The sequence below is a fragment of the Mustela putorius genome, unplaced genomic scaffold, assembly GCF_011764305.1.
Source record: "Mustela putorius furo isolate JIRA1106 unplaced genomic scaffold, ASM1176430v1.1 tig00003836_pilon_pilon_pilon, whole genome shotgun sequence".
NCBI classification, from domain to species: Eukaryota; Metazoa; Chordata; class Mammalia; order Carnivora; family Mustelidae; genus Mustela; species Mustela putorius.
The window spans coordinates 27613557-27635589 of NW_025421989.1; the positions used below are offsets into that span (position 1 = coordinate 27613557).

General features: G+C 34.6%; 1 protein-coding gene across 3 annotated transcripts in view; it reads right to left on the reverse strand.

Moving 5' to 3' along the window:
* The window catches only part of DMD (dystrophin), a 2119021-nt gene that overhangs the window by 1240334 nt on the left and 856654 nt on the right, over positions 1 to 22033 (reverse strand). For all 3 annotated transcript variants that reach the window (XM_045089435.1, XM_045089434.1, XM_045089436.1), the window contains exons 35-37: positions 15232 to 15411; positions 14799 to 14927; positions 13078 to 13248 (exon numbers count right to left, since the gene is read on the reverse strand). In XM_045089435.1, the coding sequence (XP_044945370.1) occupies positions 13078 to 13248; positions 14799 to 14927; positions 15232 to 15411 (480 nt within the window). The remainder of the gene's footprint in view (positions 1 to 13077; positions 13249 to 14798; positions 14928 to 15231; positions 15412 to 22033) is intronic.

Genomic DNA, 22033 nt, shown 5'->3' on the forward strand with positions numbered 1-22033 from the left:
TATTGATCTTTACCCTGTATCCAATTTCTTTGCATTAAAACACTAAAACATATTTTATATGTGATAGCTTCTGAAAACTCATAGATGACATATAGAAATCATATTTTCTTACAGAGCTAAACATTTGCCCATTTGTAAAACCAATTCAGGAATGACCCCCGGTGTCTTATACCAGGACAACGGCATGCATCAGGACTGGTCCCCATCTACTGTTTCCCATCACATTCCCAGTAATAATCTTACTCTTTCTTTATTGACTGGCATCTCCTAGAGGACAATAAAGATAAGTGTTCAAGGAAAAACCAAATATCTACGCATGAAGAAGTGAATAATCAAATCCTATTCACAAGAACATGATTCGGGCATACAACATGAATAGACACTTATCTGTTAGGCACTTTTACACACACCAGGAAGGATTTATGGGTTCTTTTTAAAAAGTGAATTATTTTCAGTATTATTTTTAAATCCTAATGAACATTTGCAATTTGAAATGTCATAGCTAGTTCTTGAACCAGTACAGAATGGGAGTATTATAGATATGCTTATGGGATGTTTCTACTGCCATATTATAAACATACCTTTACACTTTTAAAACATATTTCTGAGAAGTATTATAAAAGCAAAAAGATGAACTTTTCAAATCATAACTAAACAATATGAATTTGATACTATTGAATTGTACACATTTGCTAATACTTAATTAGAGCAAATGCATTGTTCTACATGATTATGTGAAAATACAATGATAGGTATTTTAAAAATAACTTTTATTGAGTGTTTGGGTGTCAAAATAACAAGGGCCCATTTGCAGGCAGATTTATCTATTTTACTTGTATGCATGCTCCCTCTCTAGCTCACCCTATCTCCCCATAATCAAATATAGGGAGTAGTTTCAAAGGCTGAGAACTTGGGCCTCCGTGCATCTTTCTCAATACTCCTTGCCTGATGTATTGTATTACCTTCCCAAATTTAACTCTAACTTTCAAATTATCTCCCAGATATTCATCTTTGGCTGAATTTTTGAATTCAACTTAGACTCTCCAATAGCCACCTGATTCTCACTTAGAGTTCAACATGTCTAGAAATGAGCTCATTATCTTCCTCCCCACCTGCTTGGCACACCAGCTTCCCCAGTTTTGAATAGAAGACCATTCATCCAGGCTTAAAATGTGAGTCATATCATTTTCAACACTTCACTCTAATATCTAATCAAGTCAAATCATTGTGAATTCATTCACCTTGATCAACTTGCTTTCTATTCCCAGAGATACCACCTTTGTAGTCCTTACACAGGAGTTAAGGCAATAAACTCCTTACGGGGTTATAATCTCCTTCTCACATGACCAGTTCCATCCTATGCACAATGATCAGGTCAATATATTCCAAAATATGGCTTTCATTAAGGTATTTCTCTATTCAAGAAGTACAAGTAGAATCAAGTCTAAACTCTAACATGATAGTTAAGGCTTTCCCTAATATTGCCCCAAGGACCTTTCTAGACTTATTTAAGTGCTCTTAGTATCAACTTTTCTTACAGACCTATTGGTGAACTCTGGGTACTTCCCTGATTTTTGGTCCTTAGAATGTTTTTGTTGTTGTTGTTGTTGTTATTGTTGTTTGTTTTTTTAATCTTCTGGTGAAGAGCCTAAGCTCCTGCATGAGAATGTCAAGATTGAATCTGGGCTCCACCATTTAGTAGCTGGGGAATCTTGGACAAGTTATGTGTCCTTGAGCTACAGTTTCTTTATTTGTAACATGAAAATAAGAAAGATCTCTACCTCACAGGGCTGTTAGGAGGATCAAATGTAGTTAGAACATTGTCTGAGACACAATAAATGCTCAGTAAATATAGGTTATCATTTTCTCCCTAAATCCTATGTATCCATATGACATATGATAAATGCTCGACAAGTATTGACTCAAAATCGTACCCATCTATTGATTCCATTAAAAGATCTTCTTTTGAAAACATAGGGCTTATGAAGGATAAAATAAATGCTTGTTGACTGAGTATTTCTATTTACCAAGGTAACTGACAAAATCTTTAAATTCCAAAGGTGAGCATGGAGAAACTGAGACTTAGTTTGGTAACACTGTATCATTCTGAACAACAAAATTTGTTGATTAATTAATCTAGATCATTGCAGAGGGTAGTTTCAAAGAGGATGCCAAAGTGTTTTATATTTGTTATTCTCTGTGCAGTATTTTCATAAGGAATTATTTGGAGACACAAAAAGCATGCACAAAGACATGCAATGAGAAGGATGAGTTCCATGAACACCCCATGAAGATAAGGAATTTGTCAATCTTGTTCAACCTAGAGTCATTCCTGGTACATAGAAGGCTCTCATAAATAAATACTGCCCAACAAACTAAGTAAATGAATGACCAATCATGGGGTAGTAGAATAAACAATTCAAGGAGTTCTTGAATGGTCTGGAATTTTAAATAACCCAATTTTTGTTGTATAAAATCGTAAAGACCTGATTGGTCAAATGCTAGTAATAATGATGCCATAAAGTACAAAAACAATATAAGCAGATGCAAATAGCTTTTAGGAAATACTACTACAAAATGAATTAGTAATCAATCAAACAAGATAATGCAAACTTAGATTTTATTAGTAGTACATGTAGGGTCTGGATTTCCTGATCAAAGATTGCCCTCCATTTATTAAAAATGCCATTATACAGATTAGGGATTTGAATTATTCTGTGTGGTTCCAAAGTAAATTACTTGAATCAATGGGTAGAAATTAGCTGGAGCCGGAATTTTAGTTTAATATAGGAACAATTTATTAGTGCCATGTTTTTTTTTTCTTTTTAAAAGCACTAATTTTAAAGTAGTAAGTAACCCATTGCTGAAAATATACATGCAGAGGCAGAATGATGGGTATGTTAGACACTTTTCACATGAATACTTCCCTAAAATTTTATCAACTTATAGAAAATTCTCTCCTCTAAATTCAAAGGGTTTTGTTCATCTATAGTAATGCAGCTAAATAGAAATATAATGCAAGTCATATAGGTATTCTGAAGTGTTCCAGATGCCATACTAAAAAGTAAAAACAAATGGATGAAATTAATTATAATAGGTTTTATTTACCTTATTTCCCAAAATGTCATGTAAGCCTATAATTGACATAAAATTAACAAGATAATTTATATTTACTTTCTCCTATTAAGACTTCAAAAACCACTATGTATTTTATGCTTCCAACAATTCTTAATTTGGAGTAGCCACACTTTAAATGTTCAGTAGCCATATGTGGTTTATGGTTACCTTTTCACACAGTACAGATGAGTAGCAATTATTATAACTATTACTTTGAAGAGAACAAATAGCTCATTACTAGTTTGCAATCTGTCACGAGTAATGTCTTACTATTGAGAGTCAAGATGCTAATGTTTTAGTTAATAGATTTTAGTGGATTTAGACAATTCTTATAATGTCCATCTCATTCACTTGCTTTCAGATATGTTCTCTGAGAGGAATTTTCCAGAAGCCTTCTGTGGATAGAAAAACTTATGGGAGTGGGTTCCACATGTTCTATCAGGAGTCTCTATTCCTCATTTAATGTGTACAGTACCCTACACTGTACTTCAGTATCTCTTACATATTTGAATATAATGTTATTTCACTTTCATCAGTTTATACTTTGTCTCACCAGTATATTTTTTTTAATCCCCGAAGTTCAGAACATATCTTACGTACTCTTTTCCATAGCAATTATAACTCCTTTTTTTCTATAGAAAAGATACTTACTATACGAACTACTAGTTTTAGAACATCCAATATATTAATCAAATTAACCAGTAACCAGTTTTGTAACCAAAATAACCATAAGTACTCAACCCAATTATTTTGGCTATACTATTGGCCAGATCAAACCAGCCATTTGACATCTGTATGATTAATACTCATTGTTCAAATACAAGGATTTGGGAAAATTTAAATGCTTCTTTAAGAGTTCACTGGTCATAACACTCCTAATGAAGGTAATCCTCTGACCAATTATTTTTATATATCATTCTTTGGTCTTTTTTGCTTTGTAATTTATAGTTATTATATAAAAGCTCATCAGAGAAATGCACAATAAGCAACCTTCCATAACAGCTCACTTGTGAGTCACCAAAGTTTAAAACATATAAAGTATATAATGCCTTTTTAAATTCAGAATTTTGATAAATTATTTAAAGAAATTGAAAACAATGTGGATATCATCTTAATTATTAAGGAAATTTCTTCTATTGAATTCAAAGAAAATATATGACTACAAAAGAACTGGAATCACAATTAAATCACAATGTTAGACATGCACACAAGATAGGTTTTAGAATACACAGAAAATAATCAAACAAAGATTATAATATTGTATGGAAGAGTATAAACCAGGCATGAGTTTTGCACCATTTAATTTTTTACTTACCTTTTCATCTTAATGGCTTTAACATGACTGTGTAGTCATACCAAATACAAATAAAGTAAAACATAGGAAAGTTTAATAAACAGATAAACGGACACAAAAGAAAGATGAGACAGAGAAACTGAGAAAGACAACACTTTGTTTTCCTTGATTTTTAATGTTTCAGATTGCTTAACAGCTATTAATTGTGCTTTGCTGTATGATTTAGGATTAATGAAATTTAAGGCTTTGTTAAAGTCTTAGCATTAAAGGTGATTTATATAACAAGTTAACAAACAATAACAGACTGAAAAAGGCAAAATCAATTACAAATTGATTCACTATAAATTGGAAGCATTGAAATTACTCAAATACACTTTATAATTTTTAAATTGTAACCTTACTTTTAGTTAAATATTACTTCTAACGTGCACAGATACACTAACATAATAATGACTGTGTTTACACAGACAGCAAAGTCAACATTTGTTAATATAGACTATGTAATCTTAATAAATGTGATAAATGGTCACTACATTCAAATTACACTAATATCTAAATTGCAAATAAATAATCTGAGTGCTACAGATCAGTTTAAATATGCTTCAAACCAATCAGTCTACTCTTTCCACTCTGCAGTTTTGAAAATTTATTTATCATTACAATGCTGGTTTTAAAAATATAATTCATAGAAACCAAAGAGAATAAAGTTTCAAGGACCAGTAACATCCTGTAATACAGAAAAGACATACTACTAATATGTTATGAAGAGCTATTTCAAATCCAAATATCTGGACAGGGAAGAAAACTTACAAAGAAAACCACTCATATTAAAAAGATCTAACTAAAATGAAGATAATCACATAGTTTATAGATTCAGTCACTCACTTATTTTAAATTCGTAAGAGCAAACTCCAAACAAAATAAGAAATTATATTAAATAAATAAAGCAAATTGACTTAGAAGAGTGACATTAGATTGGTTGGATTCTTTTACTAATTAGGTAAGGTACTGGGTTATCTTTGATGCTTTGAGGATGAGAATGTAAAATATGGTAACTCCCAAATTTGTGGAGTTAATTAAGGAAAGTTACCCAGTACATTGGATTTTGAATTGATGAGATTAATCTCATGGTCATACTTTTCAGAATTAGGTAGAAAATATATTGGTGGCTCAAGAACCAGCCCACTGCCTGCTTTTTTGTTAAATATAACTTGGAGTATTTCTCTACCTCATGATTAAATAATTTCCAGAAGTAGTAGTAGCTGAAATAGGAGAAGAAAGGATTGCACTGTAAAAATATATGAAGGAAACAAATGAATTAAAAGCAAAAATACAATACTTTGGACAGCTGTGCGTTTTTTCTTTCTTCTTTTTCCTTCCCCTTCTCCCTTCCTCTCTATTTCTGCTTTTTTGTTCAGTTCTTTTTGTTTTAAATGCAAAGAAGTGCACTTAAATCATTTTTAATGTGAAATTAGACATGTTTATATTGATATATAATATGAGGATAAGAAATACCTGATAATATAAACAGAAGTAATAAAGTATGCTGGGTTTCAGCATGCTGGAGTACACAAAGCAGTGAGCCAGGATCTGACATTTTTCTAACCAGGCTTTGAGAAAATGGGCAACCCACTGGCTCTCACAGTCCCCTGTAAATATCTGAAAGTCCCTGGTCCAAGAAATGATTACTTTTGCATCTGATGACTGACCAGAGAAATAGGTTTCCTTCTTAAAGGATCATAATCAGAAATCTCCAAATAGCATGGTTATTTGAAATAATAATATTAATAATAATAATAATAATAATAATAAATAATAATAATATTTAAACATATTTAAATATCATGCTAATAAGAGCCAGTTAGTTCTAGCAAATGACATCGCTTACCAAACTAGATTAACATCTATTTTGAAAACATTTTAAATTATTGTAAGAAGGATTTGTGACTAAATTTTCAACAGAATTAACCTTGATAAAGAGATAGCAAATTACAAATGTGACAAGTTGTTAATATAGGGATTCTGTTGCTAGGCTCATTTCTTATTTATTTCAGTGAAATAAAATTAGCAGTATAGTACTACATGGTTTAGGTATTAATTTGTTAATATTATTTGAGGATATTAACGGTAATTGTTACATTTTTAGTACCCTACAAATTATGCAATTCCTGTGGAACTTTACCAAAGTGTTTATGTTTTCATTATAATTTCTTTGTATAAAATTTCACTAAAAAGTGTGTGTATGTATGTGTATGCGATATGTATTTGTACAATACAGATGTATTGTAATACATATGTGTACGCATACAAATACATACATATATACAAACAAGAATAACCATGCCAATTAATGGGCCATGTTCTCTTCCATCAGAGAAGGTATTAAAAAGATCAATATATTTGTAACGATAAAGTTGATTACTGAAAATTAGGCATTACTTAAAATTTTGAAATCCAATATATCTTATTTTGACATTCTAGGTAATATTCGTGTTATTATTTATTTCCCACTGATGTTTAAAAAAGCCAAAACATTGTCTAAACTCTCATTAAAGTATTCATACATTACTTTTTACATAAAAAATCCTTATTTAAGATAGATTAGGCCCAACAATATAGGGCTTTTTTTCCTCCTGATACGTTCATTACTAAATGGGAAAATCACTGGCTTTGTCAAAGGGGTGTGTGTTTGTGTGTGTGTGAAAAGTCCCTGATCCAAAAAACAATTACTTTTCCATCTGCTAACTCTGATTGGAGGTCAAAAACTTGACATTGTAATTATAATAGCAACAAAACTATGGATATTTACACAAACAATGCCAGACTGTCCAAATCTCATGTGATAATTACACTAAATATATAGAGAGAAACTGCCACATGAATTTTAGGCCCATTATGCAAATTAAAGAATATAGGGTATAAAATACCCAACAGCACATAACTCTTTTTTCCCCCAGTAGCACATAAATCTTTTTTTTTTTAAAGATTTTATTTATTTATTTGACAGAGAGAGATCACAAGTAGGCAGAGAGGCAGGCAGAGAGAGAGAGGAGGAAGCAGGCTCCCTGCTGAGCAGAGAGCCCGATGCGGGACTCGATCCCGGGAACTCGAGATCATGACCTGAGCCGAAGGCAGTGGCTCAACCCACTGAGCCACCCAGGTGCCCCGCACATAAATCTTAATAAAGAATTAAAGAAATAAAAAGCAAGTTCACTTTTCTTTTGGTTGGTGCCAGTTGCAGTGCCAATAATTTAACATTTCAGCTCTATAGAAATGAAGACAATTTAAATAGGCCAATTATATGTATAAGCTTCATAATCTCTTATAACAAAGTAATTGCCTATATTAATAGGACATAGCTAGATAAAATGTTTAGTCAACACTATTTTGAAATTAAGTATTATAAGGTGATAAATAATATCTTGATGCATATTTTATTCTTGAAACTCAGGTGTAGACTCTCATACCCAATGAGTCTTGAATCCTGAGTCATTTTTTAGCTCACCATCTTTTTGGTCCTCACATGTAATAATTTAAGTTTAGGTTAGATTTTTTTTTTAAGATTTTATTTATTTATTTGACACAGAGAGAGATCAGAAATAGGCAGAGAGGCAGGCAGAGAGAGAGGTGGAAGCAGGCTCCCCACTGAGCAGAGAGCTCAATATGGGGCTCGATTCCAGGACCCTGAGATCATGACCTGAGCTGAAGGCAGAGGCTCAACCCACTGAGCCACAGGCGCCCCTAGGCTAGTTTTTAATGTGTGGAGACCACTGGCTCTCAAAGAGAGAAGCTGTAGACCACCTGGTTCTCAGATCCTTAGCATGGATATCATCCAGAAACTTCTTAAACATGCAAGTATCAGGCCACACTCAAGGTCTATTGAATCATAATCTCTATGGGCAGTAGGGGCAGGGGATAGACAGCAATCTGTGTTTTAACAGTTCCTCCATGTAAAGAAAGATCTGAAAGTTACTGCTCTACACTATGACCTCCTTTTCATTCCCAGAGACACCCCTTTATTTGAGGTATTCAGTGTTTCCCATCTAGATTATCACCATGGCTTCCTAATTGTTTCCCTACTTCTGTTATTATTCAGTTGAATTCTCTTCACAACTACTATTGGACTAACCTTTCAACAGTGCACTGAAAAAATAAAAAACACACATTAGGAACTCCTCATTGCCTACTGAATTAAGCGTAAACTATTAGTCTAGCTGTCATGACCTCTCCACACTGTGTCTAATCATCCTCTTCAGTCTTATCATCCACAACTAAGCTTCACGCTCAATGCTCTACATTTTGAAAGTAAACTGAATGTACTCTCCACTGAACACTATATACTCTTGAGCTTTTTCATAGGCTATCCTGAACTGCTACCTCCTCTGTGTGGCTAGAATGGCTGTTAATTCACTGAGCATACACTCATTCTTGGCCCAATATCCATGAACATATCTCACTCCACCATTAAACAGTAAGCTCTTTGAACTCATCACTCCTTAGCTAGCAATACAGATAGCACAGAACCAAACATTATGACATGAAATACCACATGGCTGTTAAGAGATCATTCATATCGGTCTAATTTGCCAACCATTCCTTCATTAATCCTTTAAGCTCTACCTCAATTACCATCTCTCCCAAAATGCAGACTCCCCTCTCCAATTTGGCTTCTCAGAAGATGGAGAGAAGCAGAGATGCCATAAGTAACAGTACTGAGTAGTCAGTTTATTTCTGTTTATTTCTGCCCTCTAGGTACCTCTTTCCTGTTATCTTCTTTTTCTGACAGTATCTTCCTCACTATCACTTTGCTATGCCACCATGTTCAGAAGCCCTAAGACAGAAAGAGTTGAGACATGTTGTCTTTGACCATTGATTCCTCTGACTTTACCCAGGGTGATGAAGTTAACACTGGCTCATTTTTATAATTCTGACCATGCCCATTAAAGCTGTCATTTTCTCAAACAGATTTCATGCAGATTAGGAGAGATTAAGCAATGCAATCAGATACTACCAATCAACCTAAATAAAATGGGAAGAGGTGGCATTTCATGTCATATTTGGGACAAGCAGAACTTTCTAGTATTTCTTATATTGGTCCACTTGATAATCTATAAGGCTGGTCCTTACAATGGAAATATCAAAGACACCTTCTTGATCCTAGCCCATTTCCAGCAGAGGCCAGAAGGAGAAATCAGCCAATCCTCCATTTATTTTTCCCTTCAATTTCTGTCTCAATTCTCAAAATTTGGCCATTCAAGGCTAACATATAATATGATGGAAATAACTGTGGATATTAATGATTTTTACCATTTGGTATTTATAAAGTAACATGTAGGTTTTTTAAATGTATGCTTTTATATATCTTAAGTCATTTAATTTTTACCACATTCTTGAGGTTAGGATAAGACAGATATCATCTTGCTACTTTTCTAGATAAAAACATGGCTCTGAAAGGTAAAGTGTCACATCCAAGACCACATTGGAAGCAAGTTTCGTGGCTTGAAATTAAGAACGTTTTCCCTTTTTTCCCCCCTCACCCATAGTTAAAAGTTACCACTACAAGGAGCTGCATCTCATGGACAAGTTCTCAACCAATCTAAACTGAGGACCTCAATGCTCACTGCCTTCCTGATTTTTCATTTCTTGTCATGAACAGTCCTTGCAGGAGACATAAACTTTGTATTCTTCACCAGACAATGAATCCAGGGATAGTTGGTGAGTTTTCAGGGTAAAATTTTGCTCTGCTCAATTGCCATTTCTAGTTGACCATTAAAAGGATCCTGAAGTGAGTTCTTATACTGAGTCTACTTTCTATCCATATATATTCCCAACCTACTTTATTTAATCACTGTAGATTTTCTTCCAGATTATTCTTTTATATAAAACCTGCCCTTAGATTCAAACATAAGAAGGGCATACTCCAACCCAATCTCACCATGCATAAGCTCTACCATATTAGGAGCTTGACTTTGAGATCAAGTCACCCCAAGAAGTCCAGCACTTCCCGAATTACCCTACTTTATAAACAAACACACGTACAGGTCATTATTTTAAATTCCTTACTGCATCAACAAAAGACCACTGGACTGTCAAACTTTAGAACTATTAAGAATTACTCTAATTACTCCTTATTTTAGCTAAACCAGAAATTTTACACTATGTTCTATGTACATAACTTGTATCTCTTGAACCCTACGACAGGAAGGAGAAAGATAAAAGGACAGAAATCCACCCATCCACTAACTCTCCTATTACCATTTTTTACGTCCTGTTCTAAATAATAATCCTTCAGGGTTGAGGGTGGTGCTAATCTGGTTTAACTCCTTTATTTGATAAACATTATTTATGACAAATCACATGTTCTGCCTAATGCTGACAAAATTACACCTCGGATTCCATCTTTTATGTCACTTCTCTTCATATTATACTACATGATTGCTGGAATTATCTCATTAATTGAACATCTTCATGAAAATGTACTAGTGTTAAGTATGTCAGATGATTACAATGACTAGGTTTGTGTTCATAAACAGATATTCTTAAGTATCTTTTGCACCCGTGTATACTTCCACACTTTAGTAGCACAATGCAATGAAAAAATCAGCAAAATGTCAGATAAGCTTTATCTCCATGTTTTTGGTTTCATCATGACGATAGAGCATAATTATCTCTCAAAGCCCCCAAATGGGGTCACTATCACATTCAGTCATCTTTATTGATTTAGAGAAAAAGGAGTACTTGGAAAAGTGACAATGTGATTCTTTTGTTAATTTATATATATATTGAAAATATTGATTTAAAATCTCTTATGCTTTTCTTCAGTAAGGACAATAAAAGAAGTGCAGCAAGTGGCTCGTCTAATGCAAGACATATGGAAGTAACTGACAAATGTGTACGGAACATAGGATGAAAATTCACAGACTTCTCTTGGCCATGCTAAGTCTGGCAATCTATCATACAGGCTGAATTCTACTCATCTGTCAATATCTACAAGTCACAATCCTGTGACATAACTTGTCTCAATCTACTGTTGCAAGGATCAAGAAAACAATACCTTGTTTTCTCTGAAATACTCTATAGCTTAATGATATATATGGCAGGAAGAATACAAAACCCAATAATGAAGTACCAGCATCCATTTCTTAAGATGACTGAAATAGCCTTTGGTTGTTTATATATTACATACTCTAATGATAGTCCATAGAAATAAAAACAATGGACTTAAACAACAGAGTAAATTCTTAAAAAACCAGCTATGCTGTGAGAATAAAGTTTGGAGCCTTTCAGATATTTTCCAGGTGAGGACAGTTTCCTTAAAGTAGTACATAAATGAGTAAAACTAACTCGTTAACTTAAGCATTACAAAGAAGCAGCAATGCATTAAGGTATGCTAATGCCTTTTCTGCTTTGGGAGAGCGATTTCTGAAGGATATCTATGTTTCGTGGGTATTAAGTATTTGAAATTCATATCACATTTCAATATATTTTAGAAACTCTTTTAAATATATACTAGTACATATAACAGTGATACATTGGAATGTGTTAGGAAATATAGTAATTGTAAATCATGCTATTATTGGGTGTCCATATTTTTGAAAATAATATTCAAGTATATTCTCCTATTGTTCCAGGGGTCGACACTTACCTGACATATTACATCATATCATATTTTCTCACAAATATTTATAAAAACATTTTTCTCATCTAATATTATTTATAGCAATTATCTATATATGTAAATACACATATTTATTTTACATACATTTTTGTATTTGAAAGCATATCACATATATTGAAAATGTATCAATTGACATTTTATAAAATTGGGGGTAATTACCTTGCAATTTAACACTAACCCAAAAGAGTTGGATTTATATATTTTTGTGTATTTTTGCAAGCTGCCTATTAGGAAAGATTTTGTCTTCATTAAATGTTACACAAATATAAAGGGTTATCATGCAAAAGTTCCATATTCCCTGGTTCTTCATTAAATAGAATAAATATAAATAGACATATAAAATTACAAAATTAAGATATATAAGCTTTGTCATTATTTGTTTTCATTGCTTGAGCATGTTATTGTATCCTAATGGGTTTCGTCACAGTAAGTATCGGCAATTAGCAAGAGCAAGTCAAGTACACACACATACACACATGTGCATGACCAATAAAGAGATACAAACACCCTAGATCATGCAAGAGATGTACAAGGCCCCATTTGGATATTTGATCCATATTACACACAAGCAATGTTATATTTGGCAAAATAAGTCAGTAGTGCTTTCCTTAGATAGATGTCTTTTGTGCTTTTTTGTTGTTGTTTTTGGCCTGCAGCATGCTATTTGTTACTTTGCTGAAGGTTACCCCTGAAAGTACATAAGTGAACCAGTACAGAATGCAGTTCTAGAATAGCTGTGTCATGAAAGGAAAAATGACAGAGAGAGACAGAGAGAGACAGACAGACAGACAGAGAGACTGGTGGGGGATAGTGAGGAGAGATTGATCGCCCATGAGATTCAGTGTTAAAATTTCCTTAAATACATTTTGGCCTTCATTTTCTTTTTGAAAACCTTGCTGTGGGGGTCGCTTGCCCCCTTCAGAGTACTGCGTAACCTTCGCAAGAGATCATTTATCACTAGTTTCCACCTTGGAGCAGATCTTCCTACCTTTCCAGTCTTAATTCTGTGAGAAATGGCTGCAAACCGATGGTTGAGCTCTGAGATTTTGGGCTCTACTACTTTCCTGCAGTGGTCGCCGCGGTTCGCCATCAGCTTTGCTGCTTGGTCACGCGTGGAATCCACCTTTGGGCGCATGTCATTCATTTCAGCCTTTAAACGCTATATTCCGTGAGCAAGAGACAGGGCTCGAAGTTAGTAATTAAATGGAAGTTGAGAGAGAGCCAGAGAGTGAGAAAGAGAAAGACAAACAAAGAACAAGCACATGCAGAGGAATACAGAGGGAGGAAAAAGCCAACTTCCCTAAAATAGAGGAGAAGACTGAGAATGTGTGCCATCTCAGGAAAATAGATCACTGCTCCTGTTTAAGTTGGATCTAGGTTTATTTTTAATCTGAGGAAGAACGAGGAATGTTCTCTATGTTGCCCACAACCAGCATATTTTATATTTAGTCTTATTTTATCTTAACTCTACTCAACGTCATAGCCGTGGAACAACCTTAATATATCCTCAGAAGGAAAGGTAGCTGAGGAAAATTTTTTTATTCCTTCCTGAATACTTCTGAGTTCCCTTTTATTATACTGAGCATCATGGGGGAAAAATGGACTTTCCAATAAATAAGGATTCTGTGTCACTGAAAGAGGGAGTGAAGAAGGTTCTGCCTGACTCAAGGGGTCAGAGAGGGTATAAATGAAATAACTTAGGTCCTATTATTTCAAAGACCTTGGAGGAAATTCACGTTAAAATGGCATTCCTTAACTACACATTGAAGGACAAGAGAAAGCAAGAAAAGGTACACACAACAGAGTAAATGTGTTTTAGGGATAGCCTGAAATACATCAATAGTTTTTCATTAAAAATGAATTATAATCTTTGGAAAATAACAATTTCATTAACATTAACATATGCGTTGTTCAGACAGAAAATATAATTTTTGAGTGTTCTTTAACTAGCAACCCACTAGTTAAATACTATTATTTCAGCACAACAAAATAAGGAATCACTAATTTAAATAAAATTTGTTAAAATTTAACTCTTCCTATTTAATTGAGAAAGATGTTATCAAATGGAGATTAACATAGCATCAATAAGATAAATTCACACATTATACCTCTCATATCCTTTTATAGCTATCTTTTTTTTTAATGAAGATTAAGTTGCCTTTCTGAAAGATGACTCAGGACATCCTAATAATTGTTTTTGATATACAAAGAGAGAACATGAAGCCATGTTTACTTTACATATAGTAAAAAATAAAAACATCCAGATTTATATAAGCTGAGTACTGTTACTAATTATGAAGATTTGGATGTTGCACAGGCAAAATGTCCAGATGATTGGATTTCAGATAGGCTGTGAATGATACTGGGAAACTGATCCTTATGTTAGATATAGGAACACACTACTAAGTAGTCAAATGGGCAGGAATTTACAAAATTACACCAAAATAAATCCTGGAATCTCTTTGTCATTGGTGTTTAAGTTTTGTGCAATTAGCTGAGAGGTGGATATGGACATATATCCAGATTATAAAACTCTTCAAAGTCATTAACTCCCATGTGAGTTAAGAAAGTAGGGAGTGTATGAAAGTAGGAGGAGAGGGAGGAAGGATGAGAGGAAGAACTTTATTCACTCTTATTAATAACTCCTTGATTACTGACATGATTGGTGTACAGTTAGAAAATTGCTTTTCATAATATTTTATTTGCTACCTTAAGTATGTCTTCTTTTTGCTGAGGTTTCCTTTTCTCAGATTCATCCAAAAGTGCTTCAGCCTGAATGATCCAATTTGTGATATAATCCACATTCTGGTCAAAGTTTTCCATATGTTTCTGGTATTCCTTAATTTTATAGAGATATACCATGACATAATACTGGTTAGATAATATTCTTAAAAGATCTGTCATGCTTTCTATAACATTAAAAGGCAAAAAGAATAGTATCTGTCAAATCACACTTAGGGGTGATCTCCCTATAAAATACTGCAGAGACATAGCAAAATATTAAAATATAGTTATAGGTGTTAAAAGCCACCATTCATGTAAAGTTAAGGAATTTGCAGACATAGATATTATTATTCAAAGCATACATAATTTCTTTCTCATAATGGAGAGGGGTTGAAAATCCTCTAGCTTCTTCTCTTACCAACAAAAGATTTAACCACTCTTCTGCACGGGAAGTGACAGCTATCCAGTTACTATTCAGAAGACTCAATTTATCTTCCACCAAGGTCTCCTTCTTGCCCAAAACCGTTTTCAAGGCCTCTCCCAGCTCTGTAACACTCTTCAGGTGAACCTTCTGTTTCTCAATCTCTTTCTGAGTAGCCTGTGAAAAGGACAGTATTTGAGCTTGGAGTAATTCATATATGGTAGTCTTTAGATTTAATGTTTTTGAAATGACTGTGTGTATAGTTACTACAGTAAGATTTTTCAATGATTTAAAACTTCCATTTGTCTTCATGAATGAAGAAAATCCTACCATATACATTGTAGTTACCTTATTGGGCATATATAAGCATATATCTATATCTATATCTATCTATCTAGATATGTGTGTATATATATATACACACACACAGAAGCATGTTGAACTTCTATTTATTTATTCTATTTATATTTATTTCTATTTATTTATTTACACTTAATGGATAAACATAATATTGTCCATCTAAACATATTTATAATTACTTAATTTGTAAGTATACTGGGTGAAGACAGACCTCAGAAACCTCATACACAAATAAACAATGGCTTTTAGAAAATTTAGCATGTAGTGTGCTCTTGTATTTCTACAGAAGAAATTTTCAGCATTTTGGTGCCACAAACCTATTTGGAATCTGGTGAAACATAAGGACTCTTTCTCATAATAATATTAAAAAAATAAACTTGAGTCCACTGGATTTTAAAGGAAAGGAGTTCTATTGGAAAACAATATACAAAATATCTTTTTAAAACCTGTAAGATAGGGGCACCTGGGTGGCTCAGTGGGTTAAAGCCTCTGCCTTCAGCTCAGGTCATGAACCCAGGGTCCTGGGATCGAGCCCCACGTTGGGCTCTCTGCTCCGCAGGGAACCTGGTTTCTCCCCTCTCTCTGCCTGCCTCTCTGCCTGCCTCTCTGCCTACTTGTGATTTCTCTCTCTCTGTCAAATAAATAAAATCTTTAAAACCTGTAAGATAGTAATACCTGTTTTCTTTCCTAATGTATGCAACTATAATAATCTAGCAGCAGATGTTTAGGGTAATTTAAAAGTAGTGATGAATATAACTGGTGTCTTGAAATATAGACAATGAATAGAATATGATATAGAATTATCTGCCATTTTTACTGGTGACAAAGTTGCAGGAACTATAGCTATTACTGGGGTTTGCTGCTCGCATTCTTAATTGAAAAAAAAATACTTAATTTCAATTAGAGGTCTGTGAAAATAAAGAAGTAATATGAGAACCCCCTAAGAAAGCACCACCACTTTCTAAGACCTGATTTACAAAATTTAAAAACAAGCACATTTAATATTAGAAAGCATGTAGAAAGCTGATAGAAAAACTGATCCTTGTATAAAAGTTTACACTCAGCTCTACCCCAGCCCTTTTCTGGTGATGTATCATGGCTGACCAGGTGACCATCTTGCACTTCCTGACCTCTGCCCTGATCCCTTTCTTGCCCTCACACTGTTGTGGGACATTTCACTATGGGCTAAGCCAGACCAGAACCTCACAAGAAGTTTATTTATTTTTAAGATTTTTATTTATTTATTTGAGAGAGAGAGAGATCACAAATAGGCAGAGAGGCAAGCAGAGAGAGAGGGGGAAGCAGGCTCCCCGCTGACCAGAGAACCAAATGTGGGACTCGATCCCAGGACCCCGAGATCATGACCTGAGCTGAAGGCAGAGGCTTAACCCACTGAGCCACCCAGGCACCCCTCACAAAAAGTTTAAGTAAAAGATACAGAGACTGTGACAACACACCAGCTCAAGCATTTAGAAATGGAATTGATATCTTCACCAGAGCAAACGAAAGCCAGAGTAAGACAAAATCACTGGGGAGTAGCAACAATACGAAAGAGGAGGGAACTCACCTGCAAAGAGGTAAATCAAAAATGTACAGAGAGTATCAGAAGTGGGCCAAGTAATCGAGACTGAGAGTGAGGGTCTCTTTGAGGCCAGCTTGTACCTCATCTTTAATTCGTAGATGCTCTGTGGCTGCCTATCCTTCACACTATCAGGTCTGCTGAACTCAAAATCACTATGTGTATGCATTTTGTTTTTGCATCTCACATCACATAAATAGGGGTAATAAATCTGATAAAAAGACTGTATAAAGTGATTTGTGCACAAAAGATATTGTTTCTCCTATCCCAACACAATCTTTTGTATTTGTGTTTTTCTTTTTCAATGGACAAATATCTGAGATTTGAGTAATTATTGCCAAATGCACTTATTGGCTACCATGTAGAGGGTTGTCTGTGATGCAGCTGTCATCTGTAGTGCATGGGTAAAGCCAGCTGTTCATAGAGGGAATTCCTTCATTTAGCAATCCTAAATGTTACTGAGCTCCTACTAAAGGCATCACTGTTGTAGCAATGACATAGGTTATTCTACTTAATGTCTTTAAGGAAATTATGAGAAATGCCTCCCTGTCATGAAAACAGCCCTTCTGGAGCTTGACTTGTGAGTGCTCATGGGCTAGATTTTATTCCTTTCATCTGCATCCTTGTGTGGAACACGACCTTTACAACCTTATATGGTAGCCATTATTCTTGGCACTGTAAATAAAATGACAGAGAATGTCTCTGTCCTTATGAAACTTATACTCAAGATGTATTTGTCAAAGATATGGAAAGACAGGCAAATGAACATGCCCTCCTTCCTGCATTCATTCCAGACTAGTGGCTTGTCACCAGAGATTATGTATTTGCAAAGATAACACCTCACAAAGTTGAATCTTACTTTGTGTTTGGATTGGTAATTATCTCTTAAAATGTCTTAAAGATGACACTGTTTTAGCTTTGATATAAAAAGTTATATACACAGACATCTGTCTCTTCTACTCCAGATAATGCAATTAAAGGCAATGAAAATTTCCAGATCTCAGAAGGGTTAAAAATTTTGAATTTGGGAAATATTGTTGCAAAAAGTTCATGGATCACAGCCAACTACTATGGATTAAACATCTGCCAAAATTCTATAGCTAATTTTCAAGAGAAAATGTTTAATATATAGGGATACTTCATTCAGTTCATGAAAAGAATAAAATGGGAAATGAAGATAATCACGAGTATCACTTTAGCTTCCCTAGTATTTTAAGACAGCACTCAAAGACATGAAAGTTACTGCCATGATGAACAACAACAACAAAAAAAAAGCAGTAACCATTGTGGTGATAATAGCCCCAAAAGTGATTCACTCTTTTCATTCTTATCATAAAAGAAATCCTTGAGTTATATCTTCACATTCGGGATTCAAGAACAAACTGGTATTAAATAAATGCTATTTATCATTAGGAAAAATATTGTACTCATTGAATAGATTTTTATTTTTCCAACAAAAGTATTTTTATCTTAGTTTCAAGAATATAACAGATTTATTTTAAATTAAAATATGACTTTAAAATATTATTATCTTAGACTTCAAAAAATATACTGATATGACTTTCTGCAGGTCTCAATAAAATATCGATTAGTGAATTTGCTTTTGGTGCTTAATATCCACTCTGTACTGTGCCATTCACTGCCAGAGAGTAGAAAGGAAGTAGTCTTTGCATATCCTGCTTTAATTTTACCCACAGTGTAGCTGCAGAGAAAGGCTAAAGTGCAATCAAGTATTTGGTATCACAGTAGAAAGAACTTCTTTGAGAAAGATGAGTCATGGTTGGGATGAACATGAATGGTTTTAAGGAAGAGGTGATACTTGTAACTGAAGTTCACCATTAAGGATTGGATCAAGTGCCAAACAATCCAGAAAATATGAAGGTCATAATCAAAAGCCACAATTACACTACTGGGTATTTACCCCAAAGATACAGACATAGTACAAAGAAGGGTCACATGTACCCCAGTGTTTATAGCAGCAATGGCTATAATCGCCAAACTGTGGAAAGAACCAAGATGCCCTTCAACAGACAAATGGATAAGGAAGATATGGTCCATATATACTATGGAGGATTATGCCTCCATCATAAAGGGTGAATACCCCCCAACTTTTGTATCGACATGGACAGGACTGGATGAGATTATGCTGAGTGAAATAAGTCAAGCAGAGAGAGTCAATTATCATATAGTTTCACTTACTTATGGAGCATAAGGTATAACACAGAGGGCATGGGGAGATGGAGAGGAGAAGTGAGTTGGGGGAAATCGGAAGGGGAGACAAACCATGAGAGACTGCGGACTCTGAGAAATAAACTGAGGGTTTTGGAGGGGAGGAGAGGTGGGGGGTTGGGTGAGCCTGGTGGTGGGTATTATGGAGGGCATGTATTACATGGAGCACTGGGTATGGTACCTAAACAATGAATTTTAGAACACTGAAAAAATTAAATTAAATTAAAAGAATCAGCAGCCACAAAAAGAAAAATATGGAGTATTTACTGGATACTAAAAAGAATTGAACCATTCTCCCAGTTCTATTAGTTTCCCATACCATAACAATGTTTATACTTGTCAATGTATTGAGAACTGAATTACTGGACTGAACTCCAACTACTGTTTTGGCTATTCTTTGCATACCCTCACTCATGCCTCTCTAAGGGACGTAGTTTTTTAAGGGGTTGGAGAGATGAGGAGAAAGACATCCAGTCCAATCCTTAACATTGATGCCTTCTTTGGCTGACATGCTAGGTGAGGGATGGAGAAGGTTCTGACAGGTCTACCCTTCTGAATGGACAAGTTCAAATTCAGTGACTAAATGATGAAGTCATTTAGCTCAACTTTAAGGTGGTTTTTTTTTTTTTCAATCTTGTGGTAATGTGATAGCTTCTAGGGCTGATTTTAAGGCTGAGTAAAACAAAAAACAAACAGAATTATGCACATTCACTTTTACTATGACCTATGACCTGGCCATAAGTCCAGTTCCAGGAGTTTCACCAGCAGCTTAATGTCAAATACATGCTTGGCACCTGGGGTTTTTAATGACACAGGAAAAATATCAGCTAAGAGTAGAACTAGGTTTAAATATTAACTGCCATAAAATCTAACATACTTTTACTGTCCATATGTTTAATTTGTAACATTTGATACCAGCTCCAGCATACAGTCGAAATATTAAACACTAATTTCCATGATTTCAAAGACATAAATTTGTTGTTGATTTCTTCCTAGCCATAGCAATTTTCAAAGGCTATTCCAATTTCCTTATAATAAAAAAGGGATGGCATAGGTTAACTTCTCCTAATAAAGATACCCATGTGTTCAAGTAAAAGATGGAAATACATTCTGATTCATTCTTCATATCTGAAAGTTAAATCACTCGAATCTAATTTAAAATGGCATGAGGTCCAGGATTCAGCCATCAGCTTAGCAATTCATTTCACTGATGGGTTATAGCAGGATGAGAAAACTCATTCTGTTGGTTTCTAATGATCACATCATCATGTGATGGAAATAGTTTTGTTAATTTTATTAAAGGTGAAATGGTAAAAAAAAAGTGTAAGATGAATTATTTAAAGGTGAAATAGTAAAAAGTGTAAGATTAATTAATTATCTGATCCCACAGAAACATGTCCGCAACTATTTTCTAACAGGGGCAGAGAAACCTAGCACACTTGGGCTTGATCTCTCACATTTTCAGAAGTGCAATGGCTTCCAAAAGTCTTCCTGGAATTTCCCAGTGATTTAGATTCTTAGGATAAGTTCTCTGACTTCCTATCATTCCCACTCCCCATCCCCAACCTTTTTAAACGCTGTCTCCTGCCCATAGGTTCTATTTCATTCAGCCCCACATCTAGTTAAAAAAGAAAAGGAGCCACAATACCATTTCTATATCTTTCTCCCTTTACTAAGATGCTACTAAATTCTTGTTTATTTCAGCTCTTAATCTCTTATGCAAGTTCCCTCTCATCTGGATGAAGGGTTAACTAATACACCCAAAAGGATATTTTAAAAGGTTCCCCTCCCCACGGATTCTGCATTTAGTCAGTCTACATAAATATTATACCATTTCTGGTCATCAAGGATGGAGGAGGGTTCTTTCACCTTTAGGTACAAAATACAGTTACGGGAAGAAAATTTAAAAATTACATTATTGCAATCACATATTAAGATTTCTGAAACTGACATGACACTTAGAATTTTGGAGAACAGTGTGGAGATTCCTCAAGAAATTAAAAATAGAACTTCCCTATGACCCTGCAATTGCACTCCTGGGTATTCACCCGAAAGATACAGATGTAGTGAAAAGAAGGGCCATCTGTACCCCAATGTTTATAGCACCAGTGACCACGGTCGCCAAACTGTGGAAAGAACCAAGATGCCCTTCAACAGATGAATGGATAAGGAAGATGTGGTCCATATACACTATGGAGTATTATGCCTCCATCAGAAAGGATGAATACCCAACTTGTAGCAACATGGACGGGACTGGAAGAGATTATGCTGAGTGAAATAAGTCAAGCAGAGAGAGTCAATTATCATATGGTTTCACTTATTTGTGGAGCATAACAAATAGCATGGAGGACATGGGGAGTTAGAGAGGAGAAGGGAGTTGGGGGAAATTGGAAGGGGAGGTGAACCATGAGAGACTATGGACTCTGAAAAACAATCTGAGGGGTTTGAAGTGGCAGGGGGGTGGGAGGTCGGGGTACCAGGTGGTGGGTATTATAGAGGGCATGGATTGCATGGAGCACTGGGTGTGGTGAAAAAATAATGATACTGTTATGCTGAAAATAAATAAATTTAAAAAAAAAGAATTTGTATTTATGTTTAAGGTTGTGTTTCTTTTGATCTACAACAGCTGTA